Consider the following 17,568-nt stretch of genomic DNA (forward strand, 5'->3'; position numbering starts at 1 on the left):
TAACTGATAAAATAATAGAACACAAAATAATTCTGATATTGCCCAGTATTGCTCAAAAGTACAAATCATCTTTGAAAATATTTAAATTAAGAGTAGGTTCCCCGCTCTAAAGATCTGACATATAACTTGGTGCTGCCACTTGGAGGTGCAAATTTAGAGGTTTAATGCCATACTGTGGAATTCTCCAGGCAAAGCAAAGCCACATCCCCATGGAGCAAGCTATCATCTGATATATAACCGGAAAAATTAAACTGTGTACATTTAACAAAAACAACAGGGACGTTTAAAAAGTATTAAGAGCCTTTATTAGCTCAGTTTAGTTCATATGGCTGTAATATAAACAGTTTATAAATGCTGTGTGTAGAATTCACATTGTGTTTCTTCATTTCTCTCTTTTTTTTTTTTTTTTTACAAACAAATACAAATGTAAAAATAGTGCAAATCTGTCAGGCATTCATCACTTTCACAACAGTTTGTGGACAGAGAAGGCGCAGAGGTGAAAACAGGAAATATAAAACAGTACTGCTGCCGCAAAAGAGTTCAACAGTGGGTGGAATATTCTGGGTGAGAAAGTAAAATTCATTCATTTGAAAGAAGACTGAAATCTGAACTGCCTAACTAATCCAAGAAAGCATTTCAGAACATGTTTGTAGAGGTCTACACTATAGGGTAAGCAGTTTTTACACAGAATAAGACCCCATGGAGACACAGGGAGGGCATCCGACATACAGGGGAGGACATCTGAACTACCAGATTTAGCGCTTTTACACAGAATAAGAAATTGCAAATTAATCATTGACACTACTCAACTTATAACTCCAATAATGTCTTGAAAGGTTCACTACGTAACTTTTCTGATGTGGGGTCCAAAATCTGCTTGTCTCCCTGGAGATGCGATTGCCTCGAATGTCCCATAGTATGTTTTTTTTTAATTTTTTTTTTACTATACCTAAAATGCATGTATTCAATTAGAGGGTTTTTTTTTTTTTGCTCAACTTAGTGGGCGGCATGATCTGGTCATCTCCATGGAGATAAATAGGTTTCCATGCCATACTGTGGAACATCCCAGGCAAAAAAAACAAAATAAAACCCCAATAACATCTCCTCTGAGAATAGACTGGATCCATCAGAAAAGCTGCACAGTGCAATTTTAAAAGTTTATAGGGAAAATTTTACTTTCAAAGCCAGAACAGTCCACCCAAAGCTGAGCACAGTTTGCTTAGAGTTTGTCAATCTTTAGTTAAAGCTTATTTACATCATTGTAAATTGTACACATTTTATTTATTTACAAACCAAGGCACTATGAAATAATAGCAGCTTTTAAATGGTACACTGCACATGTGTTTTTATGCATAGATATAGTGATTGTCATTGTAGTTATTCTTAGTGCAATTTTAAACAAGGCAGATTTTAGTGAACAGAAAACAAATATGATAAACCAAGGCACTGTTTACTTTGTGTAAAAAGAAGGAAGTTAATTATTTGTTTATATGCACAATTAACAATTTTATGTTTAATTTAAAGGGCCCATGTTACGCCATTTTCTGATGTCTGTTATAATGTTATTTCCGTATAAAAAAAAAAAAAACAAAACAAAAAACACCTGGAGTTGTGTTTTGCTTCATTGCTTCACGTGTAACACTCAAATCCAATGTATTGAGTTCTTCTCTCAAATGGTAAACACTCGTGATGTCATGTGGTAATACAGGAAGTGCTCCATTGTGTTTTTAAACTCCATACACCTTCTGAATAAAAGGTAAAAGGAGCTGTTAACTTGTAAACTATCACTACATGACATCACAAGGTGGAACAGAGCACTTTGAGCTTTGGAGATGTAGACAGAATAATGAACCAGGATTACTAAAAAGATGTGTGAGTGAAACAAAACACAACTCTAGGTATGTTTTTGAGGAGGTAACAGCATTATAACATAAAGCTCACAAGAGTCCATTTTGTGTAATATAAGACCATTAAGAGGTAAGTAAAACCCTCTGCTTCTTGTAAGAGTTCACACTTCACTGTGATTGGTTAAATCCACCTGTCACTCACTTTCACCCCGCCTACCTTTAGGTAAGACCTGGCTATGCATGGGGTTCATCTTCCTGTTACATGCAACGCTTTGAGGACTTACCTATTCAAAAAATATGATATTTAGTTTGAAAAGGGCCTGTAACTGATTTGAATGTATTGTAGTCATGATATATGATCTTATATTATTTGGTATAAGCTGCTAAATAAAGAACATAATAAAGACTACACATTTTCATCCTGTCAGGTACATTATTGCTAAGAACTATGGGAAACCAATGGACTGACACTATCAGACAGTTACTCTTAAAACTCTTGAAAGTTCCACCTTTAGACATACATATAGATGTCACTACAAAGTATCAACAGTAGCAGAGATTGAAAACTATACGGACAACAACTGTCCTTGAAACATATAGTAATTTCTGTGTCATGGTGCAATATCACAGCAGAAGAAAAGACAAGTAGGCAGGGCTAAAATGTCAGAAATCAGGTACAGGTCCTTTAAATTGTTGGTCACTATGGTAACAGTCCTAATTATCATTCTGAAACCTCATAGATAACTCATTATAACCATATTTTTTCTGTATGGTTTTGTTGTCACTTGTACAGGCTGAGCTCAGGGCTGTGGTACAAACACATGTGAGCGTCACACAGAAGTCTCCTCACAGACTCTTTTAAGGAAGCGGGGTCTACTCTCCCCAGCTCCTCCTCCGATAGGCTGAGATACCGCCCAACCTCTGGACACGCCCTCACCCGCGGAATGTTAAAGCCATTCTCACCGCCTGGAACACAAAAAACAAACAGGTAAATGTGATACAGTGACAGTTTGAAGATGACGCAGGGATCCCAATCCGATCTGCTCCAAACCAATCAAAACAAGCCATTTCTTCCATGGAGGAAAGTGCTGCATTGGGCTGCTACCGTGTTCACCAACACCACAGAATGTTTTGGGTCTTCAGACATCAAGAGTTTGCGATTCAAATATTTTTTAAAAACATGAGTTAAAATTTTACATATCAATGAAATAAAAATGTATAGTGAAATTTATATTGATATAAATTTACATATAGATTCTCAAATCTGTCATAAAAATGATACAACTGATACTGTTAAAGTGGTTAATTTGCCCAGAGAATCATTACTGATTTAGACAGTGTCTTATCTAAACCTGTGTTCAGAATAATAAATCCAGACCCTCTCACCCTCGCGATCGGCCATACTATCGAAGAACAGCCAGTCCTGAGGGGCGGCACTGTGGCGCACAAAGCTCACGTAGTGACTGGTCTCGATGCAGGTGACAGCGAACAGAGACATGCGCTGCCTTGTGCAGCGGAGGGGGGCGCTGTGGAGCTCCTGTGGCACTGCTATACTCAGAGGGCTGTGGGCCGAGCGCTTCTTATGACTGTGCACCTGTAAATACAGAGAAAGATCAAGGTGAGAGCTTGACAAAGCTATTTCAATATTTATTGTGATATTATTTCAGTTATTTAGCCATGATAACTGTGACTGTTTGAGATGTCCGGGGTGTTGTACCTGGGTGTTACATGTGGAGCAGTACTGTTTGAGATGCCCAGGTGTTATGTCAGGGTCATCGTAGCACTGAGGACACTCCCACTCGGCCACAGACTCACAGATGCTGCACTGCCTCAGAGCTGCAGACACAATGTCAGATTACTCAATTATTATATTTAAATAAAGACACTACTCATTTCACTGAAACATAAATAACATTATTAATTACATTTAAAAAGTTGCTTCTTGTCTAGTTTTTACAAATTTGACAATTGTTGTGAAGTTTATTGATACTTTGCAGTGACATCGTGCCGGAAATGTTCTACATGTAGTTCTAATGGCGGAATATTATATTCAGCAGTTACCATGGTGACACAATGCATCCATTAGCAAACACAGACAAAAAAGCTTTAAGATGGTCTGAAAACTCAAGAAAAAAAATACAAAATGGATTTAAACAGCACATTTTCAGGAGCCTGTGATCAATACGAGTGTTCCTGCTCTTGTTTAGGAGTGTGACTTTCAACAAAAAGATGAAGAGTGACTGAAAAACTGCTGGGCTTGTGACTGCCATTTTATGTGTGACAGCTCAAATTAAAGTCTAGCGAGAGTAACATAGCTTCAGACACAACAGTGCTTTCAGTTAGCATCACACCCCCAGGTAATGTTGATGCCACCAGATGCAAAGTATCAATTTTCAACATAGTTTCACAAACTGATGCTTAACTGATGTAAAAATATAATACATTTTTTGCCCACAACTACAGCCAAACCAAAACAAGACAAAGTAATTAGAAAAACATGAACACTTTACATATGCACTTTATATATTTGGATTTGTCATACTATCATCGATGAGGTCTGTGATGTCGATACTCAGTGAAGGCAAGATGGCGTCGTACATTTTGAAGTCTTTTCCAAACCTGGGCATCAGCAGGAGGAGACAAGAAGGAGCCTGTGCAAAAGAACAAAGGACAAAGGAGGTATAAGTTGCTTTCAGGGAGTCTGAAATTGTCTGTAGTCCTTACTCATTTTACTCAAAATTTTAATTTAATTAATTAATTAAAAATAATAATAATAATAATAAATAATAATAATAATAATAATAATAATATAATAATATAATTATTATTATTATTATTATTATTATTATTATTATTATTACAATTACCAATCAAAAGTTTGGTCACACCCTCTCATTCAATGCTTTTTTCTTCTGTTTACTACTTCCCACATTTTATATATGTACGGAAGTCATCAAATATATGAAGCAAATTATATGGAATTATGTAGCAAAGAAAAAAACTGAATGAAGTCAACTAAATATTTTTTCTGTTTTATATTCAAATCCTCAAAGTAGCCACCGTTTGCTTTGTCGACAGCTCTGCAAACCAAAACACTGTGAAGCTGTGAAGTGAAAACCAATTCAGGAGAATGAATCATGAAGCTCACTGAAGGCCAAGAAATGCATTCATAGTTTTGATGTCATCAGTGAAAATCTACCTGCACATAATGTTTTGAATACAGTGCCAGTCAACTGTTTGTGAACGCTCACATCCCCACGTGTGAAGCACTGCTTAGACATTTAATGTACACATTTATGCAGCACCTGGAGATGTCTGAAGACTCCATCATAAAGACTTTGACCAATCCTCAAATGAGCTCATGCCTTTACACCTTTGCTCTGAGAAAGCACTGGGCACAGAAACTCTACACTTTTTAATGAACTTTATGGACTGGTTTGGGTGCCTTGTATATTTTTTGTATCCAGTTTTTCCTTTTAACTATGGACTGAATAATGTCTGTGTCTGAAATAAAGAATAAATAAAATACTTGGAGGAAATCATTATGTATTTGCAAACAGGACATTTTATTGTATTTTACTAATGTTAATAGTGAGCTAAATTAGTTTTGTAATGAAACTGAAATCACAGTGACCTCAGGAGCCAGGACACACCCATTTTTATACATTTTTAACCACTAAGCTGCAAATAGGTTGCCTGTGATCCAGAATACACACTTCTCCAATAATTTACAAAGATGTGAGTTTGGTCACTGGTGAATATCTCAGTTTTTAAAAGGCTGTGATTGACAGGTGGATCAGCCACCTGTTTGAATTGGAAAAAAATAGAAAAAAAATATCACAGGGGACTGAAAAACATGGCAAATTTCTGCAGAGAAGCAATAACCTTTGTAAATCTGAGGTGAGAGAAATGAAATACTATTTGTAAATGACAGATGACCAATGAGCTCCTTCGTTTCACATGCGTCGCTTAAATAAATAAATCTGATTGGACAGCCATGTTTGGTTCTGGCTCGAGATGCAAAAAGGAACGTGGGGACCAGAGTGAAATAAATTTATATGAAAAATACAGATAGATGTCAGTCTGGAGAACTACCAGGAAAGTAAATTGACCTAGTTTGCACCAAAATGACTAGGAACAGCAAACAGTGCTATTCAAACACCATATTCACAGTTGATTCAGCATATAGTTCCACTTTAAAGTGGACTGACCTCGACAAACTTGAGGCGTGAGTGGTAGAAAGAGGATTCAAGCAGGGACTGGACACTGGAGACCCTCATGCGTCCAGAAGGGGGCGACAGCAGTGCGATGGGGGAGTGAGGAGCATCGTCCTGGGGCAGAGAGGAAGGAGAGGGGGCCAGAGATGGAGGGAACAGCTGGTACAGGTGACACTCCTGAGGCTGTTGGGACATGGACCTGAGAAGAGATGAAGTTTCAAAACTTTTGTCATTTTTTCACACTTAAATTGGTACACTATATAACTTTTTGGATGGGGGGGTTGTCACCTGCTTCTGTTTCTATGGATATGTCGTTACTCTGCCTGGAATGTTCCACAGTATGACATTAAACAGCTCTAACTTACATTTATTCAAATACAGGTTGTTTTATAGCTCAGAAATACCTCCAAAAACAGACATTCTGACTGTGAGTGAGGTCACCTCTCCACAAATCTGACTTGTAACTTGGTCTGGTTTGGGCTCCATGAAGACTGAAAGTTTAATACCACGCTGTGAAACATTCCAAGCAAAGCAAAAACATCTCCACAGAGAAAAGCGTTTTATGGACAGTTACGCAATGCATCTTTAAATTGCCCTCATTTCTACACTTAAAAAAAAGTTTTATTTTAAATTTAAAACATTGTGCAGCATTGTGGCTTCAGTTTTACCAGTAAATGTGATTTGATGTGAGTTCATAAGCATGCTTATTATGTATTAATAAAAAGTTTTGTAAACAATGAATACAAGATTTTTTATGCAACACAATACACGAAAATAGAAGACAACATGCAAAACATCAAATAGCCAGTTCAAAAACTGTGATAATGCAGCACATTGACAGTATTTCTACTCTATTAGATACTATTTGATACTTTGCTGTGACATCACACTGGGTGCGTTTAACACTTATCGTAACGTATCTCCATATGTCTCCACACGTCTCCAGTACTCTGGCTAACTAGGAAATGAGGTCCTATGTCCAAAATTCCAGACTGTCCCTTTAATACCACACTGTGCAAACATTCTAGACAAAGCAATAACATTTCTGTGGAAAAAAGCATTTAAGAGAAACCTCTACCAGAAAAGTTACACAATGCACCTTCAAAATGCTAAACCCTTGGACATTAATTACCATTAACATTTACAATTCAGCAATTCCACTTGAAATAGAAAGTGTGCTGGGCGGACAGATTATGACCATGGGTAGTTTGAGACACTTACCTGATCTTTAGGAGTGGCTCAACCGTGAGGAGCTGGAAAAGCTTGTTGAGAAATTCCTCTGGGTCTGAAAAAGCAGAAAGACAGCATTCTAAAGTCAGATCCCAATGACTGTGAACTTATGAAGATATGCAGTATTTTTGTATTTTGTTATAAGGGGAAGCAGCAAAACATGTATTAACTCAACACAGTGAATGTTAAAAGGAAACTGTCCCATATTAAATCCCATATTACTCTATTTTCTGATATACAGTATGTTATAATGTTCTTTCCTTGTCAAAAACATACCCGGAGTCGTGTTTTGTTTCATTCACACATATTTAATACACAAATCCTGCATTTTGTTCTTGAGTTTTTCTCTCAAATAGAAAACACTCCATACACCTTCACTAGAATATTCTGGATAATTTCAAACACGAAATTGTCATTCTCTACTGAGCTAAAGGTAAAAGGAGCTGTTAACTTGAAAACTACTGTTACATGACATCACAAGATGGAACAGAGCATTTTGAGCATTGGAGATGTAGATGTAGATAATAAACGGTTCGTCAAACAAGTATGAATGAAACAAAACACAACTCCTGGTATGTTTCTGAGAAGGTAACAACATTCAGCCATTTTTGCATAATATAGGACCTTTAAAGTTAACTAGTTATGAAATCAGGTACAGTGCCTTTAAAAACATAAAAATAAAACTGGACTCTGGACGGCACCTTTTTCCTGATTTGTGAATCCTGTGTCACTATTGGCCGCTTCCAAGAGTCGCCGCAAAGCCATGGTCTTACTGGCACAAACATAACCAAATCTGTAAAACAAAGCAATATTTTTTTACACATTGAAGACTTCTTTTTGGAATCTTCCTGTCACATTCACAGGAGAGAAATTAACCTTTCCTTTCCTGAATAGCCTTAGAATGAATTTGAGCTGTATCAGAACAAGTATAAAAGCACATAGACATAACATAGACATAACCTAAATGGACCACTGAGGGATTACACAAATATAAGAGCAAATGGGAATATAAATGAAAGTACTATGATTTAATGCTGAAAATCACATTCTAAATAAATGTATTATCATCTTGGTATTTTAATTGGTATTGAGTCATTGAGTATTGTAGTCTATTCCTTACTATCGCAATCGAGTTTGAAATTTTAGTATTGTGGCAACACTAATGGAAACAAGCAAGTGGAAAGTTACATGGTGCAGCTTTAGTGACATAATATATTTTAACAGACCTTCTCAGCGGGTTGACAATTTCACAGCGGAGCAGATCTTGAGCTTGACTGGAGCTCTGTTTCTTTTCGGCATCAATCGGCCAAAATAAAACCCAATCCGCCGAACTGCAGCAAGAGAACAGACTGGACAGGCAGAAAATGTGAATTAAAGGGATGTATTCAGCAAAATCAACTTTATGACTCATAATAATGTTCCTTCATCGTTATTTTACTCAGAGTTGTATTTTGAGTGATTTGTGTGTGTTAGAGTCATCTTGTATTGTCCTACATCTGAGACTAGAATGCTCATAAAGAGTATTGTACTACCATTTGCATTGTAGCCACACTTATTGTTTGATGTAAGTTCAATCTTCAGTGTTGTAAAAATATATATATAAAAATACATGAATGAAAATCTGCTGCTTGTTACAGAGAAATGCCACTATAGAGGAGGGTCTACACCAAACACTATGTGAAATAATGATCTATGTACATTACAGTTTAAAACTAAATACTAGAAAAAGCATACTATGTCTTCCTTAAGATATTAGAATCCTATTGTGTTTGCATATAGTTCACCTAAAGAGCGTAGCATCCAGGTAGCAAGAGTTCAGATGACCCTGGATGCCTCTCTTCCAGCCTTGATACAGCTCTCGCGCCTCATCGCCCTCTACTGGAGGAGTGAGGTCTTCAACACGTTCACTGCCCCACTCTGCAAAGGCTAAAGAGACAAACCATGGATCAGCTGCAGCCTTGTCCCTGAACCATGCCTGTGTGTAATTAATTACAATTATATAATTATCTGTATGATTAGTATTATTACTATTATGCTCATTGGAACATAGATAGTATCGGCCCCAGGGCATCATTGGTCATATTAATTTACTTTCATTAACTCAAAGTCTATGACTTTGAAATAAAACAGGAGCAGTATCTACACAGAGATCCTCTGTATGGAATATACAGAAGTATCTTTTGGTGGCAAAGACCATCTTACAATGTCACAGATGATACTGTCTTCACAGAGTTGAATGTTCGATGTCATAGTACTGCTACTATTTGTAACAGCCTTGAACACATCCCAGTCTGTAGTGTTCACACGTGTGGAATTCCTCCACAGTCTCACTGGTCCACTTCTTAGAGGACGTCACTACAGGTTTGGAGAGCTTCAGCCTCTGTCTGATAAGGTGGACCATGATGTGATCTGAGAGGTACACAATGTAGTGTGACAGTGATCCAGTGAGTTCCCAGCTCTGGTCGGGAATTTGACAATTGATGGGAAATTGGGAAATTGACAAGAAATTGATAAGAAATTGACATGAAATTGACATGAAATTGACGGGAAATGTCCACTCCACAAACAGTATCTCGTCCGTGAGCGCGAACTGAGCCTCGTCCGTGAGCGCGAACTGAGCCTCGTCCAGCTCAGTGGTATGTAAACAGAATGAATGAAGCAAACTCAAGCAGGAAGTAAAACGGCTTATGGTTTATGAAGAGATGTTCCAGAGAAGGATGGCAGTGTTGGGATCACATCACATCAGACCCCTGTGCTGTTGATGTAGAAACACCCCCCGCCTGTTATTTTCCCTCCAGAGAGGCCCCCTGTCTGTATGGAGGAGTGGAATCCCTTGGACTATGTGATCTGTGCACGGGCCACGTCTCCGTGAAATGCAAAACACAAAAGGAAGAGAAGGCCTTGTTTTTTCTCATCATCAGGTAAGAGCGTATGTGTGCCCCGTCTACAAAGGCACACAAGCACAAAGGCTCTTTTTCCACATCCACATCGCCTCACTCTTTTGACTAAAAGGTGCACTGACTCTGCTGCAGGCGCTAAAAAGCCCATAGGAGAAGTTGTTCTGTTCTAATGCTTAATGGGTGTGAGAGCAGGTTGACACACAATTTACAAAAAAACAAAAACAAAAGAAAAACAGATATAACAAAGAGCACCACAAAGCCATCGTGGATCTTACTTAAGTGCTAGTGCCTGTTTGTACCTATGGAGTTGCAGCGTTCCACTTGATTGACAGGTGTCTCTGGCTCAGGAAAGCGTGAGTCTCGTCTGCATTTCCTCAGCTTCACAAATAGAGCTTTGTTTGGAGCGCACTGAAAGTATCTCTCTCCAAGGTAACTGCCGTCTGTGCCCGCAGACAGCTCCTGCTCCTGAAATCACACATGGGGCATTTTACACTGAAATTAATTCAATATAATTAATAAAACAAAAGTTCTTCAGGTGGCAAATGCTGATCTGTCTCCACAAAGTGTGGCTTTAATTTTCTATTCTCATGGAATCATGCAGGTAACGTGCCACCTCCAGTACATACTGTACCTTTAAATAAAAGAATCAATATTAAAATGCCCATACCAGCTCTATTCCAGCCACACTGTCACGTATTCCACGGATGTGTCCGATCCACCTGATCACTCCGTACAGAGGGGGGTTGTTCACTTCCACCATCGACCCCAGCTCCAGCCCAAGCTCCACCCTGCTCCGCTGCACCTTTTCCTGGGTATGCTCCACCACATTGTCCCCTACCTCTTCTGGATCCTCCTGGACCCGCCGAGGCATCAGTGGACTGGGGACACTGTTATTCACTGATGATATTTGGTCCGTTTCAGTGGGATTTCCAGGGCTGTTTATTTTGGGAGGAGGCACGGGTGGTAAAGGCTTAACACCAGGTTTTGGGGGTGGTAAGGGGGGCTGTTTGGTCTTGTTTGGGGGCATTAGGGCAGTTCTTGTTGCAGGAGCTGTCATCAGGACAGGTGGTGCTTGCGAGGTTGGGCTTGTGGATAGTTTTTGGACACTAGGGGGCAGCGCATTCTTAAGCATGGACTTGATGGCTTGGGTGGATGTGGTGAGACGGTTCGGTTTTGGATCCAGAACTTGAAAGATACCATAAATTGTGAATGTTTTTAAAGGTGTACCATGTAAAATTTCTGAAAATGGTTCTGCCACGTGCTCGTCTCCATGATGTTACTGCTTTGCCTGGAATGTTCCACAATATGGCATTAAATAGTAAAGCAATAACATAACCATGGAGACAAGCAGATGTGCCATTATCTAAATATTGGTGCATAATTGCAAATGCTACTCCAAATAATTTCATTCATAATTTAAACATAATAATAAAAAGGAATGAAGGCAGAGCGGGTCAGATGGATGAGAGGGTTAGAGGAGCAGAGGATGTAGAGGAGAGGGGCAGATGGAGCAGAGGAGGTAGGCTTCTTACCAGCAGTCACTCTATTGATTGGCTGTAGTGTCCCATGCTCAGTTGTTGTAAAAGTGCAAAGCTTCTGCCTAGCATACAAACCATTCCAATTTCCCACTGGCTCATCCTAATGACACAAAACATATTTTAGAACACATATAATTGCAATTATATATATATATATAATTATATAAGTTTAAAGTACTCCAAGAATCTCAGGCATTTCAGAACATGTTTGTAGAAGCAACTTTTACACAAAATAAGACCCCCAAGGAGAAACGGGGAGGGCATCTGATACACAAGAAGGGCATCTGATATACAGGGACATTTTAGAACATGTTTGGAGAGGTCTAAACTACAGGCTTAGAAGCTTTTTTTGAGAGAGAATAATGCCCCATGGAGAAAGGGCAGCATGCAGAGAAAACTGTATTACCTAAATAAAAACTACAGTCTTTGGAAAATTTTTCTTAAGAAAAGGTTGCTATATTTTCAGATGGATGTGACTCTACATATACAAATATCCAAACTGAAACCATAAGTACTGCACTGAATGGATTTGGTCCATAAACTTGTCATATTAATCTTAAAGCTTAAAGGCTTAAAGTCCGTTCAGCTGACAACAATCACGTCTTTTATGGGTTAATAATGGCACCACTTTATGAAGCTATTATGTAAACATAAATTTGTTTTGATTTATTTATACTAACAGATAAGACATTGTGCCAGTTTTTGTTTTATGTGGATAGGGCCAGTAAAATACAGATATTAGCCATATATCAGGTCAACAAATCTGAAATCTAAACAGCAAATTGCACCACTGAATTCTGACCTGTCCTCATGTTCATGTTTCTCTACAGGTTTCTCTATTGGCAGAATGTTCAGCAGTTACCATGGAGATACAACGGACACATTAGCAAACACATCCAAAAGTTTAAGATCAAAAGACTTAAGTCTGAAAACTCCAGAATCAATACAAAATGTATTCAAACAGAACATTTTCAGGAGCCTGTGACCATACAAGCATTCATAGTCGAGTTTAGAAGTTTACTTTTCAACAAAAAAGGTGAGAAAAACTCTTGGCTAATGCTAGCTAGCTTGAGAGACTTATTTAAGTGCAAATTATCTCACCTAGTTCAGTTATAGTCAGTTCCTTAACGTCAGATTGTGTTAAAATAGAACTCAAATTAAAGTCTTAAACAGTCACACCCCAAGGAATGTTGATGACATCAGTTGTAAAGTGTCAATTCATTACACTGTATAATGTTGTGATGTCCCTTGATACCCAACAACTGACCACTAGTATGGACACTAACCAATTGTACTCCGACATAGAGCCCTGCCGTGGGCCGTTCAGGGAGGAGGCCACACCAGCGCACTTCGCCCGCTCGGGGTGTGTCATCAACGATCACCTGGACTCTCTGGCCTGCTTGGAGAGCCCCGGAGGGTGTGGACCCTCTGGAGGTGAGGGCAGGGTCTGTGATCTGGGGGAGGTTGGTCGGAGGAGAGCCGGGTTTGGGAGCCACGTGCTGGGCTGGGTGCATGCTGATACGTCTGGAGGGTTTGTCCTGGTGACCATTACTATGGTGATTGCTGCAGGAGAGGGGTAGAAATAATAATTAGGGCTGTAGTCAACTAAAGACTTGTATCTCTACCTGCAGTCAGCCTCATCACTTTGGCCTTAAAATATTCATATCAACTTTTTTATAAAGTCTATGATCTCTACAATGGAATGTTCATGTTTACTAGGGAAACTCAATGCACAATTAAGAAAACACCCCTAATAAAAGTTCAATAATGTCTTTACAATTTCCTAATCGTGACCATTGATATTTCTATTTTGATGCAATTATTATTATTGTTCCCCACCTGTGATTGCTGGTCCCGTTGCTGGGGCGGCTGGCGTGGCGTCTGACCCTGGAGTGGTTAGGGTCGTGGGGGATTTCATTGCGAGCGGATCTGGACCACTGTCTCTGCTGAATGTGACTCACGGGGACGAAGAGGGCACAGTTTTCGGGGCACAGGAATAACTGCTGCCCATTGTAAGAACCGTCACTCAAACCCCGGCCTTTAGCAGAGCCCTGAGGAGGCAAAGAGGTTAATGGATATATTTAGAATATGTATTTCAAATTCTATGACTGATCTTCATCCCTAGACATAAGGTAAACATGTTCATATTAAATACAGCTTTTGCAGATAACAATTCTAATGCAGGTTCATTCTTAATTATAATGACATTGGACATGACATGGCCAAGTTATTATGTTATAATTTGGTGTTTTGGTTCTCAAGACAATTATCTAATCAGAAAGTAGAATGAGTCTCACATGAGTCTCTCATTTGGGTCGCCAGTTTCAAAGCTGAAATCCAGTGTCTCTAAAATGTCTCTCTCTGATCTGAATGGTCTCTACCTAAACCCCAACACCTGCAGACAATAATGTGCTAGTGCAGCCTCTGCAGCTCAATGAGGGTATTCTGGAGGTTGAACTCACTGGTCTGTTTAGTAGTTTTCTATCTCACTGCTAGAAGCACTGTGAGGAGTGTTGGTAGTTGGAAATATGTTGTACAAATAAATCTAACCTTGACCTTGTAGGTGTATGTTTCCACTTGAACAACACCACATCAAAATTGGGATTAAACTAAGATTTAACCAGAACAAAATCACTTTTACCTTGAGTTGGACTCCAAAGTAGATGGCAGAGCTCCCAGAGGACACAGGTCCGATGTATCTAAGACAAGCCTCGGCCAGATCAGCCGTTCCCATGGTGACCCATAGAGGAGTGCCCTCAGGCAGAGTCGCCAGCTGGGTCAGCTTCTCCGGGTTATCTGCAACACAACCAGCACAAACAACAGACTAGCACTGATACTAAAGAAACAATCTAGATGTTGAGTGATCCAGAGCAGGGTTTCACAACCATGAATGGATATCTTTTAAAGCTGGTGTTAAAACTCTACTAAATCAAGATTTTGATTATGTAGAATATTAAAAAAAATAATAATAATAATTTCATGCCCGCAGTGCCCTTAATATCAAAATACAATTATATTTTCCTCTTAGCAGATTCAGCCTTTATGGAGAGGTAGCATAAAGTAGTAATTTATAATTAATTTATTTTGTTTAAAAGCATCCACATACAAGATACACTGATGTGCTCTCATGTAAAATCTTTCATTCATTTATTGCTGGCTCATTCAGATCAGTTTTTACCAATGAGTCTGAAGCGCTGCTCTGGGTCCACCGGCTCCAATAAACCGCCCAAGTCTGGTGTCATCTCCAGCAGATACTTCCTGTCCAGTTTTAGTGTAGCTCTGAGGTCCAGCACCTGCACAAGAGACAGACCCGAGGAGCAGAGGGGTATCGGGGTTTTAGATACTTAAAGAGAATCCCACTTCAAGACTGTCTTCATTCTTAGAAAAAGCTAATGATCCACAAGGGAAAGTAATAGGAATTCCTTACACTGCATGGTGTATTATACAATATGTTTTACTTTAATTTTCATTATTGATACTTTGCAGCTGATGTCATCAAGAACATTCCTTGGGGGTGTGAAGCTATCTGTAGGCACTACACTGTGTTAAAAGAAAACTCAGATCTAACAGACAATCTGACCAGAAAGAACTAATTTAGCTGGAACTACAAGAGGTGAGCTGATTTGTACTGTTACAAAAGTCTCTCATAAAAACATAAAATTACAGTCACAAGCTAGCTAGCAGTAGCCAAAGGTTTTTCAGTTAGTCATTCACACCTTTTTTGTTGAAACACCTAAACAGGACCATGAACACCCTGGATTACAGGCTCCTGAAATTGTGCTGCTCAATTTTGTGTTTACATGCATACAAGATCCATGCAGAACACCTCCGGGGGATGCCCTTGCAAAGTATCAATAGAAACCTGCTTTGTTCATATTTTAATACTATAATTCTTTTTCAGTAGTCCAAAAGCCTGGCTAGAGGGATTTTGGCTAGAGGGTCCTATACTTGCTTTTCTCCATGGAAATGTTGTTTTGCCTCTTATGTTCCACAGTATGGCATTTTACATATTTATCCAACTGTACATTAATTCAATTGTAAATATTTGTACTTTCTCCAGAATGCCTTAGAATAATGCATTCTTGTTTTGATTACTGCTTTATCAGTGATTGTGTTTCCTATTAAGAGAGGAGACTGGAAGATATAACTATATTTAACTTGATATATGTGCATTCTTAGATTGTTGTTGTGTAATTTTATATTTTTAAATGTTATGTTTTGTTTCATTCATACATGCTTGAGTAACCCTGTATTATTAATCCGTATATATCTCCAGAGTTCAAAATACTCAGTTCCACCTTGTGATGTCATGAAGTGGTAGTTTTCAAGTTAACACCTACCTTTTACCTTTTATTCAAGAAGGAATGGCAATTCCAGGGCTGAAACTATTTAAATAATTTTCATGAAGGTGTACAGAGTTTAAAAATACAGTCTATCACTTCCTGTATTACCACATGGCATCACAAGGTGGAACAGGGTGTTTTCTGTTTGTTCTTTTGATGAGGAAACAATATTCTAACATAAATCAGAAAACTGCGTAATATGGCCCTTTTAAGATCGTGTGTCAACACAATAATAATAATAACTTTGTGTGAGGCAACAGAGTGACCTCACTGCCATTATGATTAGCTAGTAGGACTCATGTGTCTTGTATCTTTGAGTCATGTAGGGCAGTCCCACAATGAATTAACATAGAATACTAAGTTTGCAGGACACTTTGTACTTCGAAAGGAAACATGATATTTACCTTAACCCACTGGTATTCCCCCTGGTTTGGGCCATTGTCCTGCTCCACGCAAATGAACCCTTTCCGTACCCAAAAGGACCTGTCCGAATTACCATCTCGCACCTTCATATCGATAGTCACCAAATAATACTTCGGAGGTCGGCGTCTCCTCATTTCCCCAGACATTTTTTATTATTTTATTTACTTCTTCAATGTTTGGATATATCACAGCGAACGTAATCTCGCCATTTCCCTGCAACAAAAGCAAGTAAAAGTTATGACACCTACGCGTAAAGACAACCACCTTATGAGAATACAGGTAAAGTTCCACGGTTTTTCATTGAATTAAAACTGTTACGAAAGCACACATTCAGTTAACAACTACTTTAAGGCTTTAAAAACATGTAATTTGCATAAATTAACGTAAGAAGAAGAGCACATTTAGGCTTACCAACTTTGATAACTTCACTTTTGAAAGCACTTCTCTTCCAAAACAAACCAAACCGGACGAAACAAGGAAGTGGTTTGACCGGCAGCAGCGACAGCCAATAGGAAGTGAGGAAAGTTTATCAAAGCCAATCAGAATTGAGAAAGGTGGGACTAAAAGTAAAGAGGAAATTCCATAGGTCCGCGTTATAAACAAGGTATGACAATTAAGTTTGTACTAATGAAGAACTGGTTTATGATTAGCATTAAACACTTTCACTGAAACTACATTATGCAATTACAATGTGATTCAGTATTTAATTTAGAGGTGGGGAAGGGTAGTTAAAATTGTACTCAAGTCAAATAAAAACTTCAAAGTGACAGAAAAAAAAGAGTGAGGGGATGTACGGATGATGTCATAGTGTATTTAAAAAGTGTTATATTTTGCATTGTTCAAAATAATGTATTAGTCACCCAAGTATGCTCCATTTATATACTACCCTCAGGGTGTTCTACATTAATCTCTATCTATACACATACATATTCAACAGTACTCATGGTGACACAATGCACACAGTAAAACAGCCAAAAATGTTTCATGGTCTGAAATCTCAAGAAAAAATACAGAATGGATTTCAAAGAACACATTTTCAAGAGGCCATGATCAAAACAAGGGTTCATTGT

The 17,568-nt window shown here is 38.6% G+C and overlaps 1 protein-coding gene across 1 annotated transcript; it reads right to left on the reverse strand.

Annotated features, from left to right (window-relative positions):
* Positions 1-288: 288 nt before the first annotated feature.
* On the reverse strand, positions 289-17,008 carry si:cabz01101003.1 (ubiquitin carboxyl-terminal hydrolase CYLD). Its single transcript, XM_020922758.2, has 18 exons — positions 16,910-17,008; positions 16,480-16,711; positions 14,911-15,025; positions 14,374-14,528; positions 13,572-13,783; positions 13,019-13,295; positions 11,727-11,832; positions 10,862-11,379; positions 10,494-10,659; positions 9,079-9,220; positions 8,521-8,643; positions 7,996-8,087; positions 7,286-7,349; positions 6,059-6,263; positions 4,390-4,498; positions 3,565-3,683; positions 3,234-3,441; positions 289-2,813 (listed from the first exon to the last, which is right to left on the reverse strand). Exons 2-18 carry the CDS (start codon positions 16,642-16,644, stop codon positions 2,629-2,631), a joined length of 2,961 nt encoding a protein of 986 aa, XP_020778417.2. The 5' UTR covers positions 16,645-16,711; positions 16,910-17,008; the 3' UTR covers positions 289-2,628.
* Positions 17,009-17,568: the final 560 nt, after the last annotated feature.

This window comes from Boleophthalmus pectinirostris, unplaced genomic scaffold (genome assembly GCF_026225935.1).
Source record: "Boleophthalmus pectinirostris isolate CB_2022bp ecotype Guang Dong unplaced genomic scaffold, ASM2622593v1 HiC_scaffold_20, whole genome shotgun sequence".
Taxonomy (NCBI): domain Eukaryota; kingdom Metazoa; phylum Chordata; class Actinopteri; order Gobiiformes; family Gobiidae; genus Boleophthalmus; species Boleophthalmus pectinirostris.